The sequence below is a fragment of the Rhipicephalus sanguineus genome, chromosome 11, assembly GCF_013339695.2.
Source record: "Rhipicephalus sanguineus isolate Rsan-2018 chromosome 11, BIME_Rsan_1.4, whole genome shotgun sequence".
NCBI lineage: Eukaryota > Metazoa > Arthropoda > Arachnida > Ixodida > Ixodidae > Rhipicephalus > Rhipicephalus sanguineus.
Genome location: NC_051186.1, coordinates 101,950,174 through 101,975,038, shown reverse-complemented (window position 1 = coordinate 101,975,038; position 24,865 = coordinate 101,950,174). Strand labels below are relative to the sequence as shown.

The following is a 24,865-nucleotide window of genomic DNA, read 5'->3' as shown; positions in this document are numbered from 1 at the left end:
TTCTTTGCGATCTGATCGTGTAAATTTTTCGACGTCATTTCCGTGACGGAAATGCGTCAGTGAAGTCTTGGTGGACCCCGGCATAAAACACTTTCGTGTTAAAAAATGTTTGGTTTTGGCTTCTATCTGCCGAACGGTCTTCTTCGAATAAGCCACTATTATTTGCACTAATCTGTAGTTTAGCTCTATGTACTTGACTACCGGCCACATTTTAAAGCCTTCTTTTAGTTCAGCTGCCAAACTACATTTCGTATTCAAGGCGGGAAGACAATAGGGCGCTTTAAAGATAGCAAGCTGAATTTACGACAGTAACAAGCGCTTTCATTTAATTCTGACATAGCCAAGCCTATTTCTCTCTCTTCCTATGTTCCTATCGAACATGCACACGCCTGTTTGACCTCGTGATATCAGCATATCGGCAATTTCTCTCTGCCCTATTCTAGCCCTTCCTACAACTCCATTTCTGAGTAGCACTGAGAGAAAACTATCGAAGGCCTATCGCCAAGCTTTTCTTTCATTATCGATATATATCTTGAGAAGCAACGACACAGATAATGCTGCGTGCCTTGCTGCGTGCCGCCTGTTCTGATGATGATGATAATAATAATAATGATGATGCTCCTGGGATGACTGGCACCTACCCACTCAGGCAGATCGGCCAAGTGTCGGGCGGATCATATAGTCTGAAAATTTTTAGCTGCTAATAAAGGTTACAGAGTCAATTAGAATGAAAAGCTATTTTAGTGAATACCAGTTTTAGCCTAGACTATGTTGCATAACCTCGCAACTGACCAAAAACCGTTATGTCAATATGTCATAATTTAAAGATTATTACCGGTTTATGTGTCGAATAAGACGATTTGATTCGCATATGAGTTTCTCTATAGCAATGCATATATTCCCGTCCGAGTGCCCCAGCACAGAAGCTCCAAATGACAACAGTGCAGTCGAAGTAACTGGCAGACCAAGGTGCCGCATTACAATTTCGATAGTTCGTTTTCTGAGAGAAGAAAAAGGTCGGCAGACCAGCAAGAAATGTTGGGGTGTTTCTACCTCATTGGAAAAGGAGCGTGTAGGAGAGATCGGCAGACCAGCTCTGTGCATGTATAAATTAAGAGTTGCAATTCTACATCGTAATCTTGTCATTGCTACTTCTGGCTGCCTTATTTTACACCATTTTCTGCTCCGAGGAAACTATTCTCTTCCTTCTTTTTCTTCGTCTTCGCCCTAGCTGCCCACGCGCCCTAACCCTGGTGTCGTTCTTCAACGTCACAATATCATCTTCTTTCCCTTCCTGGGGTTTATAGAACGTAGTTATATTATCAACATTGCTCGCTTAGTGTCAGTCAAAAGGAATGCACAAAGTAAGGTAAAGCTGTTAGTATTTGCATTATGGTGGTCATTTGAAACTTAAAGGGACACTAAAGGCAAATATTAAGTCGACGTTTATTGTTGAAATAGCGGTCCGAAAACCTCGTAGTGCTAGTTTTATGCCAATGAAGTGCTTATTTTGAAATAAAATCACGTTTTAGTGATCCGCATCGCGTTAGCGCACTTCAAATCGCCCGCCTGAAATCAGACTTTCATACGTCACTGCTGCCGTGCCCAACGTTGCCCGCCTTTACTGCGCGGCCGCCTACACTAGTAGCAGCTGAGCGAAAGTAGTGGGACCCACAGCAGCAACAACGGCCATCAAAGCCATCAAAGCTTGCCGCAATCGCCGCAATGGATGTGGACGGAGAACTTGACAACGAGACATTGGCTCGCGACAATTCAGCGACTTGAACCCCGATGAACGCGGTATGCTGCTGAGGGCTCGTAGTGCCGGCGTCGTTGCATGCGGCATTTTGTCGAACTTTCTGTCAGAGCGACTTTCACGAGCGCTCAAACACACGCGGCAGTACGCGATACCGAAACTACCACTGAGACGCGACCGCGTGAGCGAAGCAGGGCGCCGGGCGCGGTTCGGCGAAAACGGAACCTTTGAACCACGCGCGCAGTTCCCCATGGCAACGCCACAGAGGTCCTTTTTTTCCATGTATCAAACGAAAACGAACAAACAGCATTTTATTATGTCTTTTGATGCACTGAAGGTTCTTTTTTATTGCTGCTAGTTTGATTACTAGTGATTTATTGTAGGCAGACTCTCATACCTTATCCGAATCACTTCGAAAATGTCCCACCCGTGGCGCTCATCATGTGATACATTTAGCTTAATTTCTCGGTAAGTAGGGCACTGCTGTTGATAATATTGCCGTTTTAGACGTTTTCACACATTGACATTTCAGTCTGACATAAATTGTTATTTGCCTTTAGTGTCCCTTTAAGAACGCTATTCGCAAAGTGGGTCTATTCAACGAAAAGTTGAGTGGCTTCGTAGGAGTCTGACAGCGCTCATCGCCCCTCAGCCAGAAGTGAAAAAAAAGAACTAGATCAAAGAAAGGAACCTCGTCCTGACAACCACGAAGGCACTCGCGAAACATCAAACTCGACTTTCCTCTTACACACGTCGAAGCATAAGTTCCTCCGGCGGCAAGGACGCAACCTTGCATACAGTAAAAAAACAATAAGAAAACAAAACGTAAACACGTCAGGCAATGCGAGGACGAAACCACATTCCCGGTCGTTGATATGTTTCCATACGCGAAAGCCGCCGACACGCTGCCTGAAAAGTACCTTCTCTTCGCACACCCGCAACATCTCTGTTTTTATGCGTGTGTTTTCGTCGTCTTCGACATTTCTTCCCTGCTAAAGGACTTTGGCCTCAGAGCGTCTCGAGTTTGTTTGTGACGTGAAGACGTCATCGCAGCGCTGTGTGTGTGTGTTTCATTTTCCCACTGTTGACAAGACCGCGAAGCGACGCCGCACCGACGTAAGGAGGCATATACCGGGATGTTCGATTTCGCACATCTGAAAGCATCGCAGCGCGCATCAGTGTAGTGTAGCCGGGGTAAGGCGCAGTTTCAGGCGAGGCACGAGCGACATTGGCGATGTAGAAGAAGAATCTTCCAGGCCTCCGACATGGCGCCCGTCCGCTTTGCGCTCTGCCTCGCCGTGCTCCTTGTTGGACACGTGTGGACGCTAGCGGTAAGTCCTTACATGCGCCTTTCTTTCGAAACGCGGCCTTGTTTACCATTGCACCCCACTTGCCTGACAGCGTGAAACGGCTCGGTAAATCGGTGCCGAATCGGAATGTCTTCTCGTAGAGCCCTAACGTGCTGTTAAAGTTTAGGTTGTGTACAGTAGGAAATGGTATAAAAGGGGGACGTGCGCTTTGTATTCGAGAGTATAAAATTCTTGTTTTTTAAAGAAATCGAGATTGTGTTACTGTGGACCACCCTTTCGAGAAAGAGATATACCAAGGTAATACAGCTTAGCAGAAGGGTCTCAAATTTGCCTCAGCTGGCGTGCCGCAGTCAGGAAATTCACTCTCCCGCAAGGACAGGGACAATGAAGATTACAGCGAGCGACTTTGAACAAAGTGTCAGGTATACCAATGCCATATGAAAGAAGGCCCTTTTCTCTCATATGTTATGTCGTATATGAATGAAGGAAAGAGGTGTTAATTTTAAGGGCTCGTTTTTCTTTGTTATACACAATATTAATAAGCACTGACAGACAATAATGCCAAAGAAAGTATAGGGGATGTTATGAGTAGTAAATGTCAAGTAAATGTGAAGTAAATGTGACGTCTGCACGACGTGTCTGCACGACGTCGCGTGTCTGCAGGAGCAGACACGCGACGTCGAAGTTGGCAAAGACCAGATCGATGCAAGTACCCCTTATCGTGGTGGGTAGTTTCCGTTCCGCCGCCGACACGCACTTGAGCGAGTACACGTCACGCATGTAATCGACGAGCCATTCTCCTCCTCCTCCGCTGACGTCAACGTTGAAGTCTCCCGCGACTATAAGAGGCGCGCGTGGACACGCCTCGCCGCAATCAGTCAGCGTCTCCTCGAGGCAGCGATGAACCTGTTCCTGCGACCGGTTTGGATCGAGGTAAAGCGCGATGATCGCGACGTCACCGACGCGCACGGCAACGCACTCGGAGCAAGAGCGTCGACATGTTCCCGATCGTTGTTCCAGGTCGACGTTAGACGCGCGTAGCGCACGCCGGCTCCTAACGTAAACGGCGACGCCTCCCGCCGCCGAACGTTCGGAGGCGGCGTGCGTTACGGCGTCGAAACCTTCGATCTTCGGGGCGGCGGCGTTCCACGTTTCCACGAGACACAGCACGTCGATCTCGGCTAGGACGACGTCCCTTTCGACGTCCCGAGCGTGAGCTGTTTCCACTCGACGTGCGGTCGAGCGTTGCGGGCAGTGGAGAGGGTGAAGCGAGAGAGAAGTGACACGTTCAGAGGTGTTGCGAGCGGGCGGAGCAGCCGGCAGCTGCGGGCGCTGCGGCGAGCATGCTGCGGGTGAGGGAGAGAGTGACGTCAGCGCGCACCTGCGAGGCAAGCGTGCGAGGGGAGCGTGACGTCAACGCCGAACTGTGGCGTGACCTACTTGGCAACGCTCCAACACCTACGGCGAGGGGAACGCGTTGCGGCGCATTCGTACGGACGCACGTAGCGTACGGCGTTACACACGTGAGTCAAAGAGCTGCTTCGCATCTAATAAACTGTGGCAACAATAAATCAAATTTGCCGTAAGGCGCACAGAGGTGGGCTGTGAATGTATGTTATTTCATCTATAGTAGGATCGGTTAAAGCGAAGTAGAGAAGACAATAGGTCAACTTATGAAAAACAAGTTTTTTTTTCCTTTTTTTGTCGAGCGTAGCATCCATCCATCCATCCACCCATCCATCCAATAAAACGCCTGCGCGTTGATCACGTGCTTCTGCTACGTGTTTTCGTGTGTAGCTATGTCCTCCGGGTGTAGCGGTGGAGCTCGTTTTCCCCTCGTCTGCGCGCAGCACGGCGTTTTCTGATCGCCGTGCCTTTTATTGAATAGTCGTGGTTTTGCGAGCCCATCGTCGCTTCATTTGGCACGATATATCGGCTATTTCCGGGTTTCGTATGCGCTGTTCAAAAATCACAATATGTAGGGGGGGTGTTAAATCGTATTAATTCCGCATTTAGATCAGACTGAGGTGCTCAAAGTAAATACACCATTCCGGTGACCAAAAGTCGAAAGTCTGTGCAAGGTTTATTGCAACATTATACTGCATGTCCTGAACTGAATGCAGCCGCTAAATAAACACGTGGGAAGAGCGGGCAGAGGGCGATAATATTAATACCTGGGGTTGAACGTCCCAAAACCACGATATGATTATGAGAGACGCCGTATGGGAGGGCTCCGGAAATTTCGACCACCTGGAGTTCTTTAACGTGCACCTGAACCTAAGTACACGGGCCTCAAACATTTTCGCCTCCATCGAAAATGCAGCCGCCGCGGCCGGGATTCGATCCCGCGACCTCGGGTCAACCAACAGTCGAGCGCCATAGCCACTAGACCACCATGACGGGGCCGGACAGAGAGCGAAGGAGGGCTTCCCCCGTCGCCCCCTCTCGCCCTTCACTGCCGAATCTGACGTCTCTGCTGCAATGTATACATGTTCTACATTCCCGAAATCGCATCCTTTGACCAATGCGCGCGTGAAGACGTCGAGACAGAACTGTCGGCAGTCATTAATGGGCTCACGGGCTTATTGCAATGTAAAGTTCGTAGCAGCGACATTTATGAACACACTCACAACCGTGCTGCCAATTATGGCGTCGCCGCCATCGGTCACTTGTATGGCTTTCCGCCGGCAAGCGAGACTTGAACGACAGTCATCTTCGTCGAGTCACCGCCGTGCGCAATGTCGCTCGCGTTATTACTGTAACAGCCGAGTTGCCTTCACCGCTGGCGAGTTTGTCATCGCGGAAGCGTCTTTTCAGACGTATTCAACGCAGCGCTGAACCTTGTTGTCACTTTTCAACTTTCGTATTCGAATGCAAAACAAGAAAACTTAAGCGTGCATGAATAGAAAGTTAGTCGTCAGCGTGAAAGGCCGGATGGGTGGTGCCATCTGGTGGTGTGGAGATGAACGAGGCAAGCATTATTGTTACAGACACGTAGTGCATTCTGCTTCCCTGCTCGCGTAAATTCGAGTCAGCGGCCTAATATCGAAAGAGTTGCCGCCTTCTTACACTCTTTCCCCCGCGGAGTCCAGGCGAAAAAGAAACATACGTCTTTATAGTTGAGGTTCCACGAAAGGTCACAAAATTCCGATACCAACAACCGGTAAGCCGGTATTCCGTAGACCCATTTGCAAATACCGGAATATCGGACAAGCTAAAAGCCTCTAATATAACTTTTTTGCGGAACGTGGCATTAGTCTCAAAGCGTCAATGGCCTCTTCGCAGGAAGGACAGCAGTTCTCACATCTGACCCAAGTGCCTGTCGCCGCTAATTAAAAAGATAATTTGTTTTATTTCATTACTGCCGCCATTGCTATGCCTAGACATTTCAAAATGTCTCCTACCACATAAAAAATATTTATGAAGGTAGCCAATTCCCTTATTTGTGATGATCTTCCCACGCGTGAGCACTTGTGTGTGTCGGAATTTTTCGGTCTGATATATATATATATATATATATATATATATATATATATATATATATATATTCAGTGGGAAGTTCAGTGGGTCCGGTACGTATAGCAAAACAAGCCGGTGCACGTACGTGAAAGCAATATTTTATGCCTAACGTTTATGCCTAACGTTAGGCATAAAGTATTGCTTTCTCGTACGTGCACCGTCTTGTTTTCATAGATATATATATATATATATATATATATATATAGTTTATCCCATTGAGCGCCCATCATATATATATACATATATATATATATATATATATATATATGATGGGCGCTCAATGGGATAAACTGAAAACCATTTATTCGTAGCAAGAAAACCTTAAAGAAAACGTTACGGCGGCAAGGGGAAACACGCAACAAACTCACGAACAGTTTCTACGCACAAATTCCGTGCCGGTCTCCCTAACCTTCGCCACGCCGGACCGTACGCCACGCACACCAGCACCCTCCACGAAAGTTCACCGACCACTGCATCTTGGCTGCAGGCTGTGCTAGGTCTTTTGCCCATGCAGGGACATGCGCAGTGGCCACCGTTGTTGCTTGGTGTCACCGCTGGTGTGGACGAGGGCGAGGGTTATCAGCGATCCCCACAATATATATTAGACGAATTGAAGCGAACAGTACCTATTTCAACTGAAACTGCGCATGCGAGACAAAATGATCTTGCTGAGTTCATTCTAGCGCTGCGCTAACTACAAAATAAAACCTACATGTTCCTGAAGAAAATGTACTTTTGGCTTAATATCGCTGTCGTTTTCTCTGCAAAAATCGACTATGGGATTCCCGCTTTTGTCCCAAAACCAGGAACACAAATATGCGCGATTAACAGTGCATTGGTACTTGATCTTTCTATGGTGTCGTGAGATTAACATTTCTAGATCCTTTCGCGAGGAGGTTTGCTGCTAGGATGCAGAGTTCTCTGCATCAGGTACATGACAAGGATACTATTATAGGCACCGTACAGTCGAGTTTTCCAGTGCGACTGCAGCGCCAGAACGCAAAACCTAGCGGACAAAAAACGCAATAATGAGACGGGGTTGCTCAAAATGGAACGCGATGTGCGCGTCTCCCTCTCTGAATGAGTGGGCGGACTGCGGCCGGGATACACGGGGGACGCGTTCGCGCGTCTGTTATCTGCGTGCCCCTAACGGCCAATGCCAGTGAACTTGGGACGGGCCAATGCGAGCAACGCAGCTCCCTCTGGTCAGTGTACGGTGCCTATTGGGGTTGGTACTACTTCCTATACTAATAATGGATCTTTTTGTGCGGGCCTGTGCGTGTCAATTGCTCAAATTTCTAGTGAAAGTCTCAACCTCCAAGCCTTTCCCTGTGTTAGCCTATGCTCTGAATCGTTCGCTTTCTTGGTGAACATAGGTTGGCAAAAAAATCACAGCATATCCACGGAGTGAATGATGATGAGTGGGCGAAGCTGCGGAGGTTCATCGGTAAACCGTGAATCTTCCGTGAATTCTGCCCAGTACATCATCACCAACATGAGATCGGGCGCGTTTATACTAAAGGTTAGATGAGGTATGACGACTTGCAGCTCACTTTAATTTTACATGTACGCTGTGAATTTTCATTGTTTAGAAAACCATTGCCTTCGAAAAATCTGGCGTCTTTCGTTAAGCAGCGGGCGTCTTTTCGTTTTGCTTTAGAAACATCTGGCGTTCTTTCGTTTTGCTTTTACAAAACATCTGGCGTCTTTCGTTGGTTTATTTCATCAATCAACGGCGTTTTGAACGAAACTTTTATTGTTTAATCACGCACAGGAGAAATCTCACCAGGCACTACCTTGGAGGTAAACAATGGCTGCTAATGGGAATGAGAGACAGAAGAAGTCGGCTTTTAGCTAACACTTACACTTCTACTTCTACCAACGTTTCCTACTGGAACATGCCAATGGCTGCTAATGGGGAATGAGAGACAGAAGAATTCGGCTTTTAGTTAACGCGCACGCTGCGAATTTTTTATTGTTCAACAACGCACAGGAAAAATCTCCCACCGGCACCACCTTGGAGGTCAAAGCGTAAGACTTGTTACGGACTACGACTACTACTACTACTGCTACTACTACGACGACGACTACGAGGGACGAACGGGTGCCGCCTTAAGGAGCTTCGCCCCTAAAATGTGGAGTTCACTCAGACTCACTCAAGAAACATATCTTGCCCTTAGAGCTCACTCAGGCTCACCAAAATATTATTCACTCGGACTCACTCAGACTCACGGCTCATTCTGAGTCTGAGTGAGTCGGAGTGAGTCGACTCATGGGGCCGTTAGCCTATAATAAGCTTTTTAGCACAGTGTCAATGCTCTTTAACACCAATATCTTGCATAATCGGTGCTCTACTTAGCACCTTTTGATCTCGTACTTTCAAGTACGGGTTATCAGAGTTTGCAATTCAATAAGAATTATTTATTGAAGAGATGAATCACACGAAATGTTTTTATCAATAGCTTCCGGTGCAAAAGTTTGCAGAGGGAAGTGAAGGAACCTCCCGCCCTCTTCCTCCGCAATGCACGCCTCTGATCAATAAATATTGAGCTGAGGTATGAACGGTAGCGCGTTGAAGTATGTGGGAGTACGCGTGAGTATATACGTTAGCCGACATAGGGCTGATAGTAACGCTGAAGTTGAGGAGATACGAACAGAGGTCGACAAAAAATGTTGAGCTCACTCAGACCCATTCGTGCAATATATTTTGCCCTTAGGGCTCACTCGGACTCAGTCTCACCAAAATGTTCCTCAACCGCACTCACTCGGACTGAGACTCACTATAATCTTTCTCAAGCGAACTCGCTCGGACTCAGACTCACGAAAGCTTTACTCACACGGACTCACTCACTCAGCTCACATCTCTATATGAGTCTGAGTAAGCCTGAGTGAGTCGACTCATGAGTGAGTTTGCCGACCTATGTTTGTGAACACACAAAACAAGTGTCAGAACAAACTGACGGCCGATAAGGTACGTTCTAACACTGCGGAACGCGCAGACAAACCTGCCCCAGAACTGATGTCACTTTTGTTGGGGCCACGCTATTGGAAAGCCACGCATAGTTAAGAATTTATTATTGCGAAAGCAAATATATGGACAGCCTCGACGGCTTTTTGCCATCGCCGTCACCGTTGCCGTCATGTCCCTCCCGTATGAAGTCCAAATTTATAAGATCCCCCCGCGCATCGTATGGTCTATCGCGGGTAAAAACGCGCGAGCGGGGGCGACGAACGCGGTCGACGCAGAGATCAAACGAGCCGGCCCATTTCCGTCGCTCGGAGGGTGCATGCGATAACATCACCTCGCTCGGGAGGCCTGCCGTCGAAGCAGACAGGAAACGTCCCGCCCGTCTTTAACGAGCATGAAAAGACGAGATGGGGGGGGGGGGGGGTCGCGCGAGCAGCAACTTTAAACTTTGAACCTTAGTGCGCGGTCGCGATCGCTGGCGCGCGCGCTATCTCGACAACCATCACAGATGGCGGCTCGTGTACCCTTCTACGTGCTGCGCTCTCAACGCGAAGTGACTATGCGGAGAGCATCTCTCCTTGGAGTGGCGTATTACACTAGCGTTTTGTAGTTACGTGAGATCGGATACAAAACAGTTCGCTGCCGGCGTCACTTCGTATATTAGTACAATTTGTTGCTATCGCATTAATTGCTTCGCCCTTCCGGTGAAACTGTGACTTTTTTATGAATTAAATGCGAAGCATTTCTTAGCGAAACCAAGGCACTTTCAGCGTTTATATCTATCTATCTATCTATCTATCTATCTATCTATCTATCTATCTATCTATCTATCTATCTATCTATCTATCTATCTATCTATCTATCTATCTATCTATCTATCTATAGCCTACGTCCGAGTGGTCTCGTGATCGCCTCCTTAACTTGGTGTAGACGAAAATTGGCATGGGAGGGTAAGAGGGTTTGACGAATATGACTGTCTTGTCATGACATAAATCATGTCGCGTACGTCGTCAAACCTTTTGCTCCAGACATGTGCGGCACATACCCGTATACCACGGGCCGTGGTATACGGGTATGCGTCACAGGTGATTGACAGTTTATATCTACCCAAGAATGGCGAGAACAGACATTGTTTATTTAAATGCCAGAGCGTTAAGAAAAACGGACACCAGCAGCGTTGACCTGACGAATGCAAAGAATAAAAATCTGGATCCCAGCAGGAATCGGAATCATTCTGCATCGCAGTCAGGTATTCTACCAGAGAGCCACGCCAGGTCTTGAAACTGGTTTGGAAAAAGACCCTATGCAGGCGTAATGTCGGTGCAACGTCTATTGTGGTTGCGGTGCTGGCTATCTAATTTTATAACAAAGCAATAAACATTACATATGTACTCCTATGATACAGGCGTCACGTCAGGTTCACTTAAATCGTGGTTCCAGTGTTGGCTCCGCTTTTATAGCAGTCTAACAAACATTACATTTGTATTCCTATGATTCAGCAAGCTACATTCAAGCGTTGCTCTACCCCGAAGGAATACGCTAACCTAAGTTACGTACGATAATCACATCATCGCACCGTACGTGCACTTCGTTTCGATAACACAGACGCCTGTGCTCTAACGTGAGTGCTGATACTACGTCATACCATAAGTTATCATTTAAACATAGGTGTAGTAGGCGTGCCTGCTAAGCCCACAATGTGCACTGAACTCCTCTATTAGCAAAAACACGTCGATCCACCTCGTAACGCTTAGCTCAAAGCTAAAAACAAAAATGCTGCATAGAACTACTGGCTGTCTGCTTCGCATGAAGCCTACTCCCACAATGCGTGGGATCTGTCGAACTTTTATTTATTTATTTATTTATTTATTTATTTATTTATTTATTTATTTATTTATTTATTTATTTATAGATACCTCTAACGAGCTTCGTAAGAGGTATTGGGTAAGGGGCGCATCAAAATAATAAATAATGATGCATAATGAATGCGTCATATCATACAGGATGTAATAGCATAAAGCATACAGAAAATTTCATGAACACGTTAGATTACACAATTGAGAGGCAACACGGATATTAGCTACAAGAACAAAAGGGGCAGTTCAATCTCTTATAAAGTTACTAGAACAAAAATAATAGTGGACCCATAAACAAGGATACATCAGGGTTACATAGAAATATATTGGTGTGGGGATGTACCAATCAGAGGAAAAACAAGACATAAATTGTGCAAGTGCAGGCATTTCAAAGCAAACACATGTATAAGAAAACGAGAATGGGCTCTTCAATATACAGTGCACTTCATTGTCTTGCCGTCAGTCATTTCATGTAGTGCATTGGCCAATCGTTCAATGTATTGTACGACGATTTATCACAGAATGACATATTACACAGTCGAGGTACCACCGCTCGAACATCTATACCGATTTTACGTGCGGCACCAGACGCAAAAGCGCTTCTTGCTCTGAACTACAATGGTTCTTCACTATGTCACATAAGCCTAAAGCATAATAAGGTCATACCACTATTTACAGGCCAACTACCTTCATGGTTGGGCTGGAGCCCATCTTTTTCGCGCTGCAAATCACGGATAAAAGCACGCTCTTTTTTTAACGAGCTGAGGAGAATGCTCAGGTGTCGTGTTTCCCTTCTGGTATAAACGAATGCATCCAGAGAAATAACACGTGGTCTTTGTAACTGCATCTTTTTGCTGCGTATTGTTGCAGAGTTAAACGCAAAATTATGCCATTTTACGTAATAATGCACGTGACTGCACACTATAATAGTTGCTAAACTTTGTCATGCGCAGGCGACGCAGAGAGCACCAAGCGTGGATTCAGTCAGAGGTGAGGCACTGTTCAATAATCCGGGGTTATTTCTGTTTTTTTATAGGTTTCTTGTAATGTGTTTCTTGCGTCCACTAACTACCGTAGAACCGGTATCTCGCTCAGCGCTGCAGTGAGATTGATTGATTGATTGATTGGATTGATTGATTGATTGATTGATTGATTGATTGATTGATTGATTGATTGATTGATTGATTGAGTGAGTGAGTGAGTGAGTGAGTGAGTGAGTGAGTGAGTGAGTGAGTGAGTGAGTGAGTGAGTGAGTGAGTGAGTGAGTGAGTGAGTGAGTGAGTGAGTGAGTGATGAAATAAATATTTGCGTGACCTTTAAAATGGGTAAATAAGTGATCGAGTTCAATGAGCGGTGTATAAGCGCGTGACAGGGCAACTGACCCGCCGTGGCAGCTTGGCACGTAAATCATCGTGTTGGTAAGCTTCAGGTCGCAGGTTTGATTCCCGCTCACGGCGGCCGCATACCGACGGGAATGAAATGCAAATAACAATGGTGTACTTACATTTAGGTGCACGTTAAAGAACCCCGGAATGTCGAAATTAATCCAGATTTGCCACTGCGGCATGCCTCATAATCTTATCTTAATTCTGGCCCGTAAAACCTCAGAAGTTAATATTATTAACAAGGCATCTAAACGTGCCAGTACGTGAGTGAGAGTAAGAACATCAAGTGATCAAACTGCGTTAGTGAGTGAGCGAGCAGACTGTTCAACGTAGAAAGAGTACTTCATACGTTCACACTTTAACATTGTGTGGTTACTTTGCATAACTATAAATAAGTAGGCAAATCGGCGCGCTCCGTGGTTTTTAAGTAGACACCAGTGAGCATTTACTACGCGCTCTTATCAAACCTTATCGCATTTAGGCGGCCAAGCCCGCCTTATCAGTCGTACACGCGCACAACCACTTCTCTCGCTCGTCTTTTGTTCGCAGGGCACAGCAGATGCGGTCTGAATGCAGACACCAAGGTGGTCGACGGCAGCACGCTGTCCACCAACAAGTACCCGTGGGTGGTTCGTTGAACAACTTCACATTCATTCGCTATAGCATAAATAGCGAGCGAGCCTCGGAAGTACGACGAAATCGAATTTCGCATCCGTTGTCTTTAGATCGAAGCAACAAACCGGCCAGGATTTCGACACATCATAATGTACTTATGTTGTCAGTTACTTTCGCGGGTATTCACATGAATACCGTGGTGGGTACAGTACACTGATTTCCATTACCTCCTGTTTTGCTTTGACGGTATTTTGTGGAACTGTAATCTCAACTAAGAAGTTGATGTCGTTCATCATAGTTTGTAGACCTCATTCCTGCCTCTAAGCGCATGGAGCGTGGTTATGATACCTGTTTTGTTGTTTTAAAAAAATATATGTCGAAAGAAATGTATTTAGAAGGAAAAGGCTGGATTTAACGGTAAATGCGAGCAAAATGCGTTAGCATTACGTCGGCCCGTAGAATGGCGTCATGGTAACACATTCGAATCTCTTCATATCGAAGTAGAAACGGGACCATAAATTAAATCGGTATATCAGATATTTGTTGCAGCATTAGAGACAAACCTCGGCTGCAAGCAATCGGTAATCTGACTCGCTCAAAGTCCTATATACAAGAACGCATTATTGTAGGCTTCAAACCCACTTTAAGCGAGGTAATCCTTACCTGTCTCCTTTTGCATTTCAAACTTCAGTTCATACGGTGGCGCAACCAGTTAAATGCGTCTTTTTTTTTTCTTTTGGTGCTTGATGGCCAAATATTTCGCAACCTTTTGGAACAGTGTGGTTGTGGGTTGTATTTCAATATTTATTTTGTTTTTATTCTACCTTTTCGAGTCTTCAGCCTTGCTCGAAGCAAATGATTCTTAGATCAGGCATCGAGGTGGCTCTGGCCTTTTCGGTTTCATTATAAAAAGACTAAATGCAACTGAAATGAAGCGCGACGAACTAAAGGCCATATTTAGTTCGCTACATCAGATCATTCACCATATCAGTGTTCGCTATATCGAGTTTCAGCTGTAGTCCGGCATTGCTGTTACTTCAGCAATGGCCCACGCCCTACAAGCGAGTGCACGGAAGACCTCGCCACGAGGGACGCCTTCTTACAACTCTGAGCTGCGGAAGGCACGAATAATGCGAGGGAGGGGCAAGGTACAGCGCCTGTCCGCAACTTGTCGCGCTAGCTCAAGAAATGCTATTAGCGTTTAAGAAACTACACGAGATATCTAGGACCATTAATGGACCACCAGCCACAGACTCTTAGCTTGCGCTTGTTTTAGGTTCGTCAAGCCTCTGTTTACGGGCCTCCGTTTGCGGCAAGAATATCCAATAAGAGCTTGCGGCAAGAGTTTGCGGCAAGAGTTCATGTATCAGAAGCGGGCCCTTTACTCATAAAGCTTTTCTTTTTGTTCTCCTTTTCTAAAGCATGCTCTGAACTTCACTGAGTTACTGTGTATGGTCGAAATCGCAGTTGGCGAAAGCGCGGTTGTTTCGTTGTCTGCAATCGATATTTAATTTGCACATTTATTTGTGCCAGTTATAAAATTATTAAGTTACCATATATAACTCAAAAAAGGAGCTGTGTGGTTTTTCATTAAGCGGGTGTTACAACCTATAAAATGTGGAAAGCATTGTTCAAGAAATTTAACCCTACTTCAGTCCAGACTTGTACAGGTTACTGAAAAAAAGTAATCGATGACTATTACGATTGCTTCACTGTAAAAAATAGCCGATTACAATAACAAATTACAGCCTCAAAGCGTAATCCACAAATTATTCCAGAGTAATAGATTACTTCCCACGTTACTGTTCGTACAACTTCTTTATTACTCTGGCATTTATATACACATATAGCCAGTCATAAATAGCGAAGCTCTCGTTAACTCGTGCTGAAAAAAAGATATTAACCCGCCTAAAACTACCGTCAAAGGTTATTTTAGTGGTACACGCCCCTTGCTAAACTTCAAAGCGCAGCTTTGTTTGACACAAAAGTTTTAGGTATATACGTGCAAGCACCGATTTTACTGGCTCAATTTAACGGCAGCATCGACATTTAGCGCGCTGTATTTTAAATGAATTTGTCGCATTAATATATTTCATTTTTTCTGTCATCTACACCTTGATCAGTTCTAGCAGAGTTGTCTCTCAAAGTTTCGTTCCGTCATTTTCCTGCGTTTCTTCGTGAAGACGTCCTATGAAACGCTGAAGACCCTCTCCACTGACCCCCTGGAAGAAAGTGCGGTGTTGTACCGTACGAACACTTAACGCACCAGTTGTTGATTGCGCAGTGCTTTGAAGCATGCCTCCGAATTCTTAAGGAAGCGACGTGCTTTCTAATATGTAATCACACTGTAATTTTGTATTCAATTGCAGAAAAAAGTTGTTGCATTACAAGGATCGTTACTCCTTAATAGAAGTAATTGAAGCGTTACAAAATTGCAGTAAAGTGTAAGCGATTTCAAGTAATCCATTACATATTACGCGTTACGTACAAGTCTGCCTCAGTCGCATTTGCCGTGCTTATTACTACGTATAAGTAGCTATGACGCATTTATATCAACAGTCCATCATAAGCTGTGACTGGATACTCAGTACATGGTCCAGTTTGCTGACTTCAGATTACCTAATTTCTGGGCTATGATGCAGATGACTCTTCTTTGCAAGGCTTTCTCCGCGCACGTCTGATTTTTGCAGTTAGCGCGGTGCTTGCATTCAACTCATTTGCCCACTATCCTTGCTACCAATCTTTCTTTAACTACGCCGCAAGCTCTTTACCATTAGTTCTGTTTTTATCTTATCTAATTGCTTATCATCGCATCGCCGTTCAGGTGCGCATCTCCACCTACTACACGCCCATCGAAGGGTTCGACCAGAACGGCACCGACTCCTGCTCCATCCTCAAGACTGAGATGGTGAGTTGACGCATCCGCTGTTTCTTCGTAGCCAACCCAGGGTGACGTCAGTGAGGATGAGCTGCCGAAGCTTAGGCATCTCCCAGTGCTGTCGTATTTCGGAGGGAGACAGTACCGTCAGGCAACGGTGCATTCGATCGAAAACGATGAGCATGCGCAAAGAGAACCACTCAGTTGTACCGTTATTATTATTTTTTGTTGGCAAGAGCGACGAGTGACGCTACTGTTTCTCTTCCGAGGACTTCCGGTCGAGCGCTTACTTCCGGTCTTCCGAATATTCAGAAAGTGTGGTCTAAAAAAACTCATAAGAAGTCGGTTGTTCTGGTTCACGATAAGAGTCATATTGTGTACATATGATATCGTAGCATAAGTGTACTTAAGATAATTGCCAATCAGCTGTCAGAATAGTTAATCACCAGTAATTGAATGAGTTTGTTGAAAAAGCAGACGCTTTCCTTGTGAGCAGCTGCGATCTTCGCGGCACCTGCCGAAGCAGATCTCAACCACGCGCTTAATTCTACGTTGCCTCTGAGATCCACTTCGGCAGCGCGACGAAACACGAAGTTAACCCAAGGAGTACACCAGGGCACATGAATGCCAATGTGCGAGTGCCACTGCTAGACACCTAAGTCAACGATTAGGGCCACCTCCAGATTTTCTTTTCTTTCTTTTTTTTTGCATACGACTACATTTATGTTCTTGTGGGTTATCGCTTGCAAAAGCTTCTTACGCAATGTGCTCGTTACGAAGCTCGTTACGCAGCGCGCTACTGTCGTGCGCCTTTCTGAGATACTGTGTACCCTTGGGTCTTCGGAATACAGTGATACCTTTGTTGGTGTTTATTCAAATAGCGTTTTTTATCTGCTTTTTTTCGCAGAAACAAACGGGACATCATAGCAAAGAGTGTCTTGTCTTGCCTTCGTTCTTACGTAGTATTGTTCGCGCAAAAAAGAAAAAAAGGTTACAATTTTTTTTAGTAACTCGAACAGACGCAAGGATATCAGTAGAAACATATAAACTCATATGAGTGGGAGATTTCAGACTTGGTCTGCTGACTCGAAACTCGCGGGCTCAATCCCAGCCGCGGCGGTCGCATTTTCATAAAGTCAAAATTGCTAGAGGCTTATGTACTGTGAGATGTCACTGGATGTTACAAAGATGGTCACATTTCCTGAGCCCTACACTACGGCGTGCCTCACGATCATATCAGGGTTCTGCCATGGCACGTCAAACCTCAGATATTACTATCTTTATTCTTATCAGAGCATTAGCGTAAGAAGAGCCAGGGTGGGGGCCAGTTGGTTGTACATAGTGAAAATTTTCAGGGCGCTGCTAGAAAACGAAAGACGACGTAGATATAGAGAACCACAGGGGACAAAACAAGCCTTGACATAACACAATAGCTAGCGTGCGCTACTCGCCGCGCGTACAAAAGTACCAAAACCGGCTCACAGAAGGACGGACGCAAGTAGGGTTTTGGCCCTTGCGTACGCTAGTGACGTTCATTGCATTACGCTGAAACGCTACGTTTAAAACTTACAAATATATTATCACTGAAACCTTCCCTAAATGACATTTCTCATCTTCGGAATGGTAAATTCACACCCTCGCAATTTTTTTATAATATCGCGCGAGCGTTGATCCCTGGACATGGCAGCGCCTAATAAAGGCGAGCAGTAACGAGATATCCCACACGATGCTCAAGCGCAGAGATCACAGTCGTGTGCGAGGGCCGTTTGCTACGCTACCTGCTTAGAGATGCAAACACACTATCATCCTTATCTGAGCGACCGGGTGCTCAGAAAGCCGGTGTGACAGTGATCGTCGTATTGCTTATCTCGTTGCTTCTCGCAAGAATGAGAAACTGCCGTAACCTGGGGTCGACGCTCGCGCGATGTTATTAAAAACTTCTGAGGGTGTATGTCTCTATGTAAATGGTAATCCGTTTCAGAGCGCAGCTCTTAGGCGCCCGTTCCTGCGTTGAGCGGTGTCGCCGTTGTCGGCGTAACCGATAGAGCGAACGAGGATGAAAGAGAGCGAAAGAGAGATTGCCCCAAGGAGTTTTCCACCATGAGAGCCAGCGAGCCTCCGTGTCAGCGTCTGCAATGCTTTATGCCTGTTCACGCTTCTTGTGACCGCACAACGCGTGCCTCTCGCTCACGGTCACGAGAAAGTGGGTTGACCTGCGAGGCTTAAGAGAAGAAGAAGACGTGCGTTGGTCGACGGGACACCTTGCGTGTGGAACGCTCTAGCGGTTAAGCGCCCTTTATAGTCCGGCGCAGCGTTGCGTCACCCAACGGCGGCGGATGTTAGCGACGCCAGGTTGACCAGATTATACGTTGACGTGAAAGCCGAGCATTCCAACTCCCCCACTCGTCGCGCCGCGTCACCTTGACGCATGCGCAATTGCTCAACTTATCGCAATATCAAAATACCTAAACAGCTGCGCTCAGAATTCGCACTAGGCAGTATCGTAATCGTCGGTGAACTTTGTTAATGTTACTAAATACCTTACATGCTGATATGCGCGACACTCGATGCGTCGACTTTTAATTCTTTCAGAGCAAGATGAGCACCGCCCGCAGGGTCGGCAAGAACACGCAGACCATCGTGTCCTTGTGCGGTGGAACGATGATCACCCGCAGACACGTGCTCACCGCCGGACACTGCCTGCTTCCCGAGTGAGATGATTATTTCTTCTCAATACATATCTTACAGGAAATACAAGAAGTAAAGATGGCGCGAGGATCGTACGGCAATTTAAACACCGGTTTGTTATGAATTACAATGAGGTTGAAAGCTGCAAAAGTTGGTGTCATTTCGAGTCAATTGGCGAGTGGCGAGCGTCGTGTCAGTCACGTCCCTTTTGTCCTAGTTAACATAAATAAATAAATAAATAAATAAATAAATAAATAAATAAATAAATAAATAAATAACTAAATAAATAAATAATAAATAAAAAGTGCGCTAATTCATCTACACTCTAATTAGTCTTTGACTCTTCTTTCATACATATGAAAGGCACATGTATAGCACTCGTTTAGAGAGCCACATTAACCCTCTTTTAGAAAGCCGTGCGTCTCACGGCTCTCTTAAAGAGAGTCAATGTGACTCCCGAAAGAGAGTCAACGTGCCTCTCTAAAGAGAGTGGTACACATGTGACTCTCACAAGTATATAAGAAGAGTCAGAGTTCTTAGAGTGTACGCGGTATGACGACCAATGCGGCATTTTCACGAATTTTTTCAATCCTTCAATACGAGACCGATTTCCCAAAGCTCTTCGTTCCTTAAAGAAGCCTTGAAACACGACTTTCCGAAAGGTCACAAGCGCTTAGGTGCGAGTAAAGTGCGTCTCAGAAGGATATTGTCGCAGCAACTTCCTAAAAGCACCTTAAGTACGAACGGAGATATTACGAGCACTGTGTTCCCTTTTCCCATGCGAACCCAGCACACTCCAGTAGAGCTTGTTCCTGGGCCAGCTGGTGTCTATGCTTGATAAACATGTTATTCCTGGTGCATGCTTGAAGCACGAATAAAGGGCAGAGAAGGGACAAATGGATCTATGGGCGTCGGCAGGGCGGTGAAAAAGAACCACTTGCCCCCTCTCCCGCTCTAACGGGTCCCCAATACTTGCCCCCTACCTAAGCCACACCAGCGCTAGCCCCCTTCCCCCACCGCGATGCAACATGTGTTTGCACCCCCCAAGACAAAATCTTGCCTACAGCCATGGATAGATCTGAATTGTGCTTTTTAATCGTGCTTTCGCGATATGTCTGAAATTTTTCCACCTTTGACCGTCAATAAACAACTGGTGCTTGGGGCTGCTCTGTCTCTTCTCTCTCATTTCGCGTGCGCAGTGTTCCCCATCGGGGGGGGGGGGGGGGGGGGGGGGGGGGGGGGGGCAAGTGTCACCGCAAACACCCCCCCCCCTCCCCCGCCATTTGAAATATCCTTCGAGTTCAAAAAAAAAAAGGAAAACAAGCTTCGCGATGGAGACACAAATGAAGATGAAGCGATGGGTGCTTCCCTCAACGGCCTGCCTTCAGTCCCCGGCTTTCCGGGGATATAAATGGGAAGCAAACAGTCCTTGAAATGCTATGTCAGGAGTTCTTGGCCGCCACAAACCAGCATTGCCATTACTCTTTACTTTAAAGGGACACTAAAGTGAAGTACTGAATTGGTTTATATTGATAAATTGTACTCCGAGAACTCTAATGACAATAATTTCACCACCATAGGTTTATGAACTCAAGAGAAAATCAAGGTCAAAGTTTCGGTTTTAAGTTTCGCGCCAAAATTCTCCGCGCTTGACGTCACGGATTTCAAAGCGTATTTGTCCTATTTCGGCAACATTGGCTCAACGAAAACTCCTGAGACTTAGTATGTTAAGTCTATGGCCCCCTCAGTGGACACGTTAGTTAATTTTTACTGATTAACACTACGCAGGACGTAGTAGACGCCATCCAAAGATATGACGTCATGGCGTTTGGTGCAGGCATTTCAAGGTGGCATCGTCACCCGCATTTACTTTTTGCGCGTTTTCTCGCTTAACAAGCGTGTTCTCGCGGCAAGCGTGGTGGCATTGCAAATGTGAAAGAGTAATTTACTAATATGAGAAAATCGATTCCCTTCTTAGTGTGTCTTCAAACAATGATAGTAGAGCCCCCCCCCCCCCCAGCCCTTTGATGATTAGGGTAGGCGGTCGCTTTCTCCTCCCGTCTGTGCGCAGGCCTATAGTTCCAAACATTGCGCTAGGAATAATAAGCCCGCACATTCCATGCTGAAGTAGCGGGCCACCACATATTGCGGCGCAGCCTCTCATTCCTCTTGAGCCGTCGGTACTCGGGTTTCACTCAGAAATACACAACTATGATCGACATCCGAAACGTAGGCTTTCAAGTGCTCCAACTTCTTTAGCTATCTGCGGCAGTTGATACATACAGCAAGAGCAGTAAGGAGCCTGCCGTGTTTAGAGCAAAGGGTAAACAAAGAGGGACTTACCCCCGTATTCAGAAGCGCTCCTTGACTTGAACTTGACTTGCCACCGCCTTCAACGGGTTTCGAACGCGCTGCCTTCAGGCGGTGCCAAGGCAGCGCAAACGCGTTTCAAACGCACTCCCTTGAGGAGGTGGCAAGTCAAGTTCAAGTCAAGGAGCGTTCCTGAATACGGGGGTTAGGGTTGTCTGTATCTTGCACGGGAGAGACTGATTTTGGTCATGTGTGAGTGTGTGTGTGTGGGTTTGGAAAAATGGTTGACAATTAAGATTACCACGTACACTATAGCGGTAAGTCGTGCGTCCCTGTGAGCATGTGCTTAAGGCAAATTGAGCAGGTGATTGTTTAGAAAAAAAAATCACAGCATATGCACGGAGTGAATGATGATGAGTGGGCGAAGCTGCGGAGGTTCGTCGGTAAACCGTGAATCTTCCGTGAATTCTGCCCAGTACATCATCACCGACGTGAGATCGGGCGCGTTTATACTAAAGGTTCGATGAGTCATGACGACTTGCAGCTCACTTTAATTTTACATGTACGCTGTGAATTTTCATTGTTTAGAAAAGCATTGCTTTTGTGAGCGCGAAAAGTGAATGACTCTTCCTCCTCTTTACATATCATCATCACTTGTGCATCTTCGTCATCTGTATATATCATCATCAATGTGATTTCGGCTCGAGCACGGCTGAATAAAGCGGTTCCTCATAAGTGGTGGACGGTGCTTTTCGATCCTCAAGTCCTCTCGCCTGTTCTCGCTGGAGCTTCGCTCGGGTCGTCGCGTCATACCACCTGCCATGCCCGGTCAAGAAAATCCTGGCTCGTCAGACACCGCCGGCCCTCTCCAGCCTCCACCGCCCGCTCTGCCCATAACCAACCGCCTGCGTGATCCACCTGTGTTCTCTGGTCTTCAAGGGGATGATGTAGAAGATTGGATCCAAAACTACGACCTCGTCAGCGACTTGAACAGGTGGGACAACCCACAGAAGTTGCGCAACGTCCCTTTCTACCTGTCTGACGTCGCGAAAACCTGGTACTGGAACATCCAGATCTTCCAGCTTGGGACACGTTCGCGCAGCACCTTCGCCAAATCTTCGGTGCCCCCACAGTTCGAGCTGAAGCAGCTAAGAAGAAGCTCGCTGAACGCATTCAGCTACCCGGTGAGTCATACACCTCGTACATTGAGGATGTACTTGCCTTGTGCAAGCGTGTAAACGCCACCATGTCTCCGACCGACCAAATACGCCACATTATTAAAGGCATCAACACCGTCGCCTTTAACGCACTCGCTACGCAAAATCCTGTCACCACTCAGGATGTAATCACCATTTGCCAGCGACTCGAGGAACTCCAGACTCTTCGCCTCTGCTACGATGCCACCGACATTCGTCTTCCTGCGACCCTCGACTTGCGTACGCTGATTCGCGACATCGTTCGTGAAGAGCTTCACGGGCGCTGCTCTTCCTGCGCTACGGAAACTCTACCTTCTGCACAAACCGGCTTGCGAGACATCATTCGCCAAGAGATCGCGGCCGCATCGCGTCTGACGTGTTCCGACGGCCCCTGCGCTCGCCAGGCGCCAACGTACGCTGAAGTTGCGGCGCTCTCTGCTGCCACCACCGTTCCTGGGCCTACACCAGGAGACCACGCGTCTGTGGCTTCGTTGTCCCCGCCGGCGCGTGCACAGCCTTACTACACCGCTCCGCGCCCTCCTCGGCCCATATGTTACTACTGTGGCTATCGAGGACACATATCCCGCTTTTGTCGAAGGCGCCAGCAGGACGAGCAACGCGGCTACGTTCCCGACGAACGCCCAGGCATCCGACCGACCACGAGCTACCAACGGACGACCTACCGCTCTTCCTACCATCGTTCACCTTCTCCTCCCTACCGTCCTGATATGGCTGTGAATTCACGCGAGTCTCGTCGCAGGTCACCTTCTCCACGTCGCCGTTCAGTGTCGCCTCTGCGACCCGCCTCCCACGTCACGAACGCCCACTCGGAAAACTCCCCTATGCAGTTTTAGGAGGGGAAACTGCATTTACCGGACAGCCAACAATTCCTCCAGAGCGACCATCAAACTTGTTAGTAGTGTTTGTAGAAGGTGTACGCGTCGAGGCTCTCGTGGACACTGGCGCTGCCGTTTCGATTATTCGTGCTGAATTTTGTTCCCGCCTTCGCAAAGTGACCACGCCTTACTGCGGCCCACCTTTCCGTGCAGCGACCAACTCTATCATTCGTCCATTGGCACAGTGCACGGTTCGCGTCTGCATAGATGGCATTCGTCATCACATTGTGTTTGCGGTATTTCGTGAGTGCACCCACAAACTCATTTTGGGGTGGGATTTCTTGTCTTCTGCGTCTGCTTCCATATCTTGTGATCAGCGCCTCATACATCTGAATGCCACTGACTCTTTTTCGCCTGAACACGAAGGACGCATTCGACTTGTCGCCAGCTCCGATTATGTTCTTCGACCATCTATGGAAGAAATTATAAGCGTTAATTCCAACGACATTGTGGATGGTGATGTCCTCATTCTTCCTTACGGCCATACCCTGTCTCGAGGCATTGTGATAATTCCAGGCCTTATTCGCTTCTCTGACGGCTCTGCCTTCCTTACCGCTTTAAATCAAACCCCCGAATCTTTACTGCTGCCCCGTGGATCAACCGTCACTTGCGCGGTCGACACTCATTCCGTTGCGATTGTTGCCCTTCCGAGCCAAGAACTACCAGAGTCACCTTCGCCGCTACTCAATGCCTCTTCCACACCTTTGTTGGCAACCATAAGCCCTGACCTAACACCTGCACAGAGTCAAGATTTGCTCGCCCTATTGAACCGCCATCGTTCTTTGTTTGACGTGAATTCGCCCGTCCTCAGCATGACTACCGCCGCTACCCACAGCATTCAAACTGACGGCTCCCGTATTATTCACCGGCGCCCATATCGCGTGTCTCTCGCAGAGCGCAAGATCATCGAGGAAAACGTCTCGGACATGCTACGACGAAACATCATACGCCCTTCCTCGAGTCCCTGGTCATCCCCAGTTGTTCTAGTACAAAAGAAAGATGGCACAGTTCGTTTCTGCGTCGATTACCGTGCACTAAACAAAATAACGCGCAAAGATGTTTATCCTCTGCCACGGATCGACGACGCACTGGATTCATTACATGGCGCCGAGTATTTTTCTAGCCTTGACCTCAGATCAGGCTACTGGCAAATACCGATGTCGGAGTCTGACAAAGAGAAGACCGCCTTTTCCACCCCAGATGGCCTCTACGAGTTTAATGTGATTCCTTTTGGGCTTTGTAATGCGCCCGCTACCTTCGAACGCATGATAGACAGCGTACTGCGCGGTCTGAAATGGAAAACATGTCTCTGCTATCTCGACGACATAGTAGTGTTTTCATCCACGTTCTCGCAACATCTGCGCCGTCTTGAGGAAGTCCTCACCTGCCTCGCAAAAGCCGGCCTACAGCTCAATACGAAAAAATGTAGCTTTGCCAGCAAGACAATTAAGGTTCTCGGCCACTTAGTCAGCAAAGAAGGCATTCGGC

At 47.0% G+C, this 24,865-nt stretch overlaps 1 protein-coding gene across 1 annotated transcript in view; it reads left to right on the top strand.

Moving 5' to 3' along the window:
- Positions 1-2,846: 2,846 nt before the first annotated feature.
- The window catches only part of LOC119373425 (chymotrypsinogen B), a 42,146-nt gene continuing 20,127 nt past the window's right edge, over positions 2,847-24,865 (top strand). Inside the window, exons 1-5 of the mRNA XM_037643451.2 lie at positions 2,847-3,087; positions 12,363-12,399; positions 13,344-13,423; positions 16,234-16,317; positions 18,880-18,998. Coding sequence (XP_037499379.1) covers positions 3,022-3,087; positions 12,363-12,399; positions 13,344-13,423; positions 16,234-16,317; positions 18,880-18,998 — 386 coding nt within the window. The 5' untranslated portion in view covers positions 2,847-3,021. The remainder of the gene's footprint in view (positions 3,088-12,362; positions 12,400-13,343; positions 13,424-16,233; positions 16,318-18,879; positions 18,999-24,865) is intronic.